Source organism: Strix uralensis, chromosome 11 (assembly GCF_047716275.1).
Source record: "Strix uralensis isolate ZFMK-TIS-50842 chromosome 11, bStrUra1, whole genome shotgun sequence".
Lineage (NCBI taxonomy): Eukaryota > Metazoa > Chordata > Aves > Strigiformes > Strigidae > Strix > Strix uralensis.
Window position 1 is genome coordinate 1,485,331 of NC_133982.1, and position 7,782 is coordinate 1,493,112.

Below are 7,782 nucleotides of genomic sequence, written 5' to 3' on the forward strand. Positions count from 1 at the left end.
CATCTGGGCTGCTGAATGATGGCGAGATATTGCTGCTGGGGTAGAGAACCTGGCTGTGAAAGTATGTCGTGTAGATGCTCATGTAGCCAAGAGTCGGGCCACTGAAGAACATCAGAACAACCAACAGGCGGATCAGGCTGCCAAGATCAAGGTGTCTCAAGTAGATCTGGACTGGCAGCATAAGGGTGAACAATTTCTGGCTCACTGGGCCCATGACTCCTCAGGCCATCAGGGAAGAGATGCAACATACAGATGGGCTCGTGACCGAGGGCTGGACTTAACCATGGATGTTATTGCACAGGTGATCCATGAGTGTGAGACATGTGCTGCGATCAAGCAACCAAACGGTTAAAGCCCCTTTGGTATGGAGGACGATGGTCAAAATATAAATATGGGGAGGCCTCGCAGATTGATTACATCACGCTCCCACAAACTCTTTGGGTCTAGAGGGGTGTTCTGCAGGGCTCTTGCATATCTGTCTCGGTCTGTTTCCCTAAGGGACTGGTTTACATTATCTTACAGTCAACGAGGATTGATTATGGTAGAAACCAGGCAATTTCCTTTTGACTTTAATAATATATTCTTATGATAATCCCGTGGCCTCTCATCTAACAGTTCTGAAAAGCTGGTTGATGTCTGTCACTGAATGGGCTACAGACCAAAACTGTTAATTTGGGTGCTTGGAAGACTTGTGTGTAGCTCCCACTCTGGCAGAAGGCAGGTGGGGAAGGGGCAAACAGGCACTTTCCCACGCAGCTCTGCAGTTAGCACTGACTTCTGCTGGCTATGAGCTTGCACGTCGTCTTTGGCAAAATGGTCTTCCTGGGAGGACTAACCCAGGTGGGGAGTTGTTTCCTTGGTTTCTGTGTTCAGCACCTGGAGCACAGCAGGGTGGCTGCAGGTTGAAGATCCTGAGTTACAGAAACTTAACCTAAGCTGGTTTGCGAGCGTGGTGCTAGGAAGGCAGTTTCCTTCCAAAGTCTTTTTCTGCAAGTCAAACGTTCGGGATTTTCTCCGGCAGCGGGAGCTTGGTTTGATTGATGGACAAACACATGTACACGCTTGCATTTCCTGTCCTATTTGTAGTTCACAAGAGTGTACGGCGCGCATCAAAATAAACATCAGTGCTGGCAGCTGGTTTGCTCCTGCCTGTTTCAATCGGAGCATGACTCCCTGCACCACCGTTTCCTGACTGATGCGCTGACATTTCCAAAGGTGCGTATCTAGGGAGATGCCTCTGGGCATTTGAAACAAGCTGGCAGCTCCCAGGAGAGCGCTGGTGCAGTGTTAGGATACAGGTGTGCAGCTGTTTTCCCTGAAATCCTCCTCTCCCTGTTTTTGGGTGGGGCTTGGGGGGTTCCCCGGCTGGGTGGGTTGCAGCTGCCGTAGCCATGGTGATGGGAAGGAGAGTGGGGATCTCCCCTGCCCGCCCTGCCTTCGGCTGCTCTGGAGAGCTGGGTAACTGATTATGAGTTCACCTGTTCCGTGCCCCGGCGACGGTTACCGGGCACGGGGAGCTCGGCTCCACCCGTGGTCACAGCCCGGGCTGTCTCCAGTGCGCCGAGGAGCTGCGATGGCTGCCACGCGCGCAGTGGGGCTGAAGGGCCGAGGCAGGAGCACCAGCTCCATACAGGGCCGGAAGGCAAAGCTCAGCCAGCACGCCCAGGAGCTGCGCACCATCATCGCCTCACAAGGTGCTGCCCCTTGGGCTTCGCGGGGACGGCCCGGGGCGGGCGGGGGGCTCTCGGTCCCCCCATCGTCCTGCGTGGTACCAACAGCACCTACGTGTCCTTCAGAGCAAGAGAGGAAGGCTTTCACGCGGTCCTGCGAGGAAGAGCTGCACCAGAAGAGAGAGGTTCTCCCCCACCTGCGTGAGGCGGTGCAGGACGTCCGTGCCCCGAGTGGCGTCCAGAAGGTACCGGCAGGTCCCGTCTGCTGTGCCCCTGCCTGTGCTGGCCCTGCAGAGCCAGCTTCCCCACCACTCCTCTCCAGGAGCAGGCAGTGCCGGGCAGCCAGAGGATGTGACCATCCCCAGGTGGGGAGCTCCCTGAGCAGATCCTTGGCCCCAGCAGAGCTCCTGGCCGTCTCAGCCTGCGTGTCCCCAGGGCTGACCCGGTTCCTGCAGGCTCCAGCTGCGTCCCTGGGAGAGAGAAGCTGTCTCTGCCCTTCCCTGCCTGTCCCCGGGTTATGACCTGGGTGTAAGGCCGTGGGGACAAGGGGCGCTGGCCCCATGGAGCTGCCTTTCCCCCGGGCCCTCTTGCAGGAACAGGGCGGTGCCGCCGCTCTCTGCCAGCAGCCACATCTGGGGCACCGATCGATGGATTTTATTGGCGCCCAGCCCCGGGTCTGCTCTATGCAGAGTCCCTAAGCCCAACCCAGCGCTGCCCTCAGCAGATGCCCACCTCTGCCTTAGCCCAGCCAGCCCCCCAGAGCAAAGCTCTCCCAGAGCCCGTCCTGCCAAGGGAGCGATGATGTCCCGGAGCAACGTCCCGACATCTGTGGCTCTACCTCCGGGACAGTTTTCCAGACAGGACCTTTGTCCTGCGAGAAGATGCCCAGCGAGCCCTGCCTCCAGCCTGGCCAACGCTCCCATGTCCATCCAGGTGGCCCAGGAGAAGCTCCAGGCTGAAATCTATGCCCGGGTTAACACCTGCAACATGCTGCTGGACCAGGTAAGGCAGCGGAGCCAAGCCCAGGACGAGCTGCAGAGGTGGCTGCAGCGGCTGCAAGCTGTCGAGAAGCAGGACAAGCAGCACCAGGAGCAGCTGCAGGTACCCAGGGCCCCTTCCTGGGGTGGCAGCACCCGTGGGGGGCCTTCATCCCAGCCCTGCACCCCCCGAGAGTGTTCCAGGCTCGGCACACGGGGTCACCCGGTGTCCCCCCTCCCATCTCTGCCCCAGGCGGTTCGCCAGCTGGAGAACAGCATTGAGAAGATGCTCATGAAAGTCCACGCTGGACAGAAGGTGACCGCCCTGTACCTGGCGGTGCGGGATGTCCTGAAGAAGGTGAGCTCCTCCTCACTGTGCCATCGTCCCACCCGCTCCCCCTGCCAAGGCAACGAGGTGTCCAAGGGGCTGCTCTGATGGGATGCCCTCCAGGTCTTCCTGCTCCCCTCCACCCGCTGTCACAGTGCAGGGGACCCCTGGGGCTCAGTGGGGTGAGGTGCTGTGACTCCCTGTGTCCCAGGAGCTGGCCCGCCTGCCTCTGCACCTGGACCTCCTGTGTGGGACAGCCGAGCTGTACGACGGGGAGCTGGAAGACGTGGAGCTCATGGCTGCAGATGCCCTCAGAGCGGCTGCTGCAACCAAGGTGAGATGGTCCGGGGCACCTTGGGGCCCTTTCCCACACTCCAGAGACCACAGACGGTACCACGTCCCCTGGCTGGGGAGTCTTCTTGCAACAGAGACTGAGCTGGGCTTGCCCACAGCACCCAGATGCCTCCAGAGCTCCTCCTGGGTCTCACTCTTGGGCCAGACTGCCCTGGGGCTGGGGACAGCCTGCCCGAAGCACCAGCCACGGTGAAGGCAGCGTGCTCAGCACGCTCCATCCTCCAGCCCTACTGGCCCACTCTCCTTCCCGGCCTGGTTATGTGGTGTGGGGGAGTTGTCCTTTTTGACACTGGTCACCCCAGAAGCTCAGCTGGCTCCCAAAGGTCCATTCCGTCTTTGGCAGACACTTCTCCCTTCTCTGATACGCTGCAGGAGGATGTGGAGAAGGTGGCAACCCAGTTGCGGGCGGACAGAGAGTTCAGGCACCACTCCCAGGCCGCACAGGAGGGGCACGTGGAGGAAGGCAGGGAAAGGCATCTGAGAGAGGTGAGTTGGGGGGACCTGGCACAGGCAGGGCTGTGGGCAGGTGACAGGCACCAGTGCTGAGCCCCCCGTGGGTGGGGAGCCTGCTGGGCCAGCTCCCCCAGGGTGCCAGCAGCTCAGGGGTGACGCTGAACATCCTTGCAGCAAGCCGGGCACGAGCTCGCCGTGGACTTCTCGAACCTGCACCTGCCGGACCTTCTTGCGGGTGAGTGCCTGGCGGGGTGCAGGGGGGTGGGACGTGGGCACAGCTGCACGCAGCATTCCCTGACGCTTCCCTCCCACCCCAGGCACCCAACTGGAGGCCACCAAGTCCCAGATAGAGCACAAGGCCTGGGTCGCCATAAAGATGGAGAAGGCCAAGGCTGCAGTGCTGTGCTCCCACCTCTGGGTAACGTAAAAACCCATCTCCGTTAAAATGCAGGGCTGCGCCAGCCCTGGGGAGCCGAGACCTCTCTGCTTGCTTTGTGTCCTTGTGGGGTTCTCTGCTCTCCTCTGCCCCTGCAGTCCCCCCAGACCCCCTCTTGTGCAGGGAGGGATGGAGCTGCTTTTCTCCATGCCATGAACCTGCAGCAGTCCGTGGTGCAGAAACCTCCCCGAGGCCATGGCCCAGCTCCTGTACCCTCCAGGAGTGCCATGGGCTGAGTCCTCGTGCTCTCCCCTGGCCAGGACAAGGCTGGCAGGTTCCTGGAGCAGCAGAAGTCCTCGGCGGACCTGGAGCAGTATCTCCAGCAGTGCAGGGAGAAGCAGCAGGCGCTGAAGGAGACGCTGAGGAAGCTGGAGCTGGAGCACGCTGAGCTGAAGTTTCACCAGCCTCCCAACACCCTCAGGTGCTGCTGGCCTTGGGACAGCCGTGCCAACTGGGCCACCACCCTTGGAGGAGGGACATGGGCATCCTGGGTGTCCCAACAGGGCACCCCTTCCTCCGTCCCACTGCAGCCACCCACCCCTCCTGCTCTGGGAGGTTTTCTGAGCAGAGTGCTCCCCCAGCGCTGGTCCTGGCAGAGCACCCAAAGCTCCCACTGTGGGTGGCAGCGGGAGGACCCTTGCTCCTTGCCTGGTGTGGGGAGTGGGACCAGCAGCGTGGGGTTGGGTTGCAGGCAACAGCTCTGCTCTGCAGGCGGTGCGGGGGATGAGACGAGCAGTTTGGCAACAAATGTGAGGTGCAATGTATGGATGTGAATGTGTTTGGCTGCAGGAAGCTGGAGGAGGAACTGAGGAGGAAGGTGCAGCGGAAGGAGGCTCGGCGGGAGCAGATGTGAGCCCAGATGCTGAGGGACGAGGATCTGCTGCTCCAGTTTGAAAACGCCATCGACAACCTCATCGTCCTTCTGCGTGGCATCACCGTGCCCAGCCAGGTACCCGTGCGGTGCGGGGGTGAACACGGCTCCAGCCAGTGCTTGGGGGGGCAGTGGCACAGCGCGGTGACGCTTGGTGCGGCCACTGTCACCCCAAGAGGCTCTTCTTCCCCACCAAGGTGCTTGTTCTCTCTCTGATTCCAGGACGCTTCTGCCAAGGCCCGGGGGTTGCAGGAGAAACTCCAGCACTGTAGGCAGAGGCTGCAGTACCTGGTGCGGCACGTAGCCAGCCTGCCCGCCAACAGCCACAGCCTCGACGAGGACGATGAGGTGCGTGCATGGGGGCTCCATCCCTGCGGTGGTCTTTGGGGACCCACACAGGGCTCTCCCAGGTGGCCCATCCCAAGCTGTTCTCCCAGCTGGGAGGATGGAGGTGGCCCCAGGGAAGAGCTGTGGAGCAGCTCAGCCCCAAGTGGCACTGGGTGCTGTGGGGTGTCCCCCACAGGGGGACATGGAGGTGGAGCACCCCTTGGCTTGGAACACCCCCCTCCCCTTCAGCAGTTAACCCAGAGTGTCTTTCACAGGCTTTTGTGAAGGTCAGAAACCTCCTAGAGGAGACGATGGCGGAGGCTCCCCAGAGCCTGAAGATTTCCTTGGAGGACACAGAGAGTAGGAGAGCACAGCGGGGACACGTCCCCCAGCGACTGTCCCAGCCCCTGCCCACAGGGAGCGTCCTCGCCTGTCTCCCACTCTCCCAGCAGACCCCAACCCAGGAGTTGCCTCCAGACCTTGGGGCTGACCTTGGCTTTGAGCAGGGGGGGTGGCTTTAGGTGGGAATGTGGGAGAATGATGGCAACCGGTGGGGTGGTAAGCGCTGAGCCCCAGCAGAAACAAGGAGAGATGCTGTGGGGCAAGGAGGGGGCCCTCGTCTTCAAAATCCCCGTCGCTAGTTGTGAAGAAGAACTAGTGCTTGGCTCTGCCTGTGGCCTCCTCTGATTAGATGCTCTTGGAGCAGACAAGGAGCTTTTGGCAGCTCACCGCCCTTTTTTACCAAAGCGGAGGTGAACCCACCGCCCCGCAGCTCCAGACCTTCATGGGAAGCCCCTGCAGTGTTGGGGATGGACCCCAGCAGTGGCATCCCCAGGTCCTGCAGGTCACCCGGGGATGCTGGGCTGGAAGAGCCCGTCAGCAGTGCCTGTGCCCGAGGGCCTGGCACGGGGCTCTCTCGGATGCCACCAGCCCTCCAAAAGGGACCAGCTCTCCCTGGGGACACGGGCACAGCGGAGGTGGCCCCGCAGACCCTCCCCAGCCCGCTCCTCTCTGCTCTCTCCTCCAGACCCCCCTGCTTTTGAGGATGAAGACCATGACCTTGTCCTCACCCGGGAAGACATCAAGAAGCAGGGGCTGCTCCTGATCGAAAGCAGCAAGAAACATGGCAAGAAGTAGCAGTTGCTCCATGCACGAGAGCTGTGGATGCCTCTGACCACTCCTTCTGCTCTGGATGCCCCCAACTACCCCTTCTGCTTTGGATGCCCCCGACCACCCATTGTACCCTTTTTCTTAATACAGCAAGCGTTCTTAGGCTTAATACAGCAAGCGTTCTTAGGCTTAATACAGCAGGTCTTTGTCATTTCTCCCCAGCCTACAGTAGAGCTGGACCGGGAGCTCCTCGGTCACTTCTGTCAGCCAGAACACAGCGGGGTCAACCCCTGAGGGGAGCTGAGCTGGGATTGGAGGCAGCCCCACCCCCCTGCCCCTCGCCCAGCTGCTCTCCCCGCAGAGCTGGGGATGGGCTGGGCTGGGCTCAGCTTTCCCAGACAGAGCAGAGCTGGGGGCAGGCTGGCTTTCTCCCCCTTGGTGCTTCCTGGGACGTCTGCCCCCCCAGACAGCTCTGGGAGCCCCGTGGGCTGGTGTCTGCCCGAGGCAGCTCTGGGGAAACGTGGGGCAGAGGCTGAGGCCTGGACAGGTACCAGATCTCAGGGGGGGCGTCTTCGTGTGCGTGCGTGGGAGTGGAAGGGCAGAGCCTGCCTTGGAAAGGGAGAGCCAAAGCGGAGGTGAAGCCCCTCGCCTGGGCTGTCTGACCTGGCGTGGACCCTTCATGCCTCTTCCCTCCCCTGCTCCCTGCACGCACATTGTGCGACTCGTCCCCCTGAACTCGGAGCGAGCGTCGGGGACAACCTCTGGGCTGCAGGGAGGTGCCTGGAGGGAAGGGCTGACCCAAGGTGCCCCAGGCCAGCAGAGGATGCTGCAGCAAGCCTTTGGCTCCAGGATGGGATCCCCAGCCCTGTCGATGGCTCACAGACACCCAACCGTGGAGGCCGCGGCGTCTCCCCTGCAAAGGCAGAGAACCAGGGGTGCTGCTGGTTCCCAAGTGCAGCCAACGCTGAGGGCTGCTGCCAGGGACCTGTGGTCCCAGCTGGAGACCCTGGAGAGTGGCACCTCCTCCAGCTCCGCAGGGGCCATCAGCATCAGAGCGAGCTTTCCCTGCCCTTCCGACTTGGTCCCTGTGCTTCGTGCTGACATCGCTTGGGACATCACCACGGGGGCAAGGAACAGCTCTTTCTGCCAAGCCTCTCGGCAGACTGGCAGGTCACCCCAAATGTTCGTGGTGGGTTTTGTGTGACTGCAGGTGCGGGGATGACAGTGCCCAAATACAGAACAACTTGTGTGTTTTA

At 61.3% G+C, this 7,782-nt stretch overlaps 1 protein-coding gene across 1 annotated transcript; it reads left to right on the plus strand.

The window, feature by feature from the left end:
- Window positions 1-2,468: 2,468 nt before the first annotated feature.
- On the plus strand, window positions 2,469-6,553 carry LOC141948425 (coiled-coil domain-containing protein 183-like). Its single transcript, XM_074880840.1, is given in 11 exon segments — window positions 2,469-2,771; window positions 2,901-3,005; window positions 3,187-3,309; window positions 3,702-3,815; window positions 3,957-4,017; window positions 4,100-4,200; window positions 4,479-4,638; window positions 5,001-5,167; window positions 5,312-5,437; window positions 5,692-5,776; window positions 6,444-6,553. Coding segments are annotated over 11 exon segments (1,455 nt in total).
- Window positions 6,554-7,782: the final 1,229 nt, after the last annotated feature.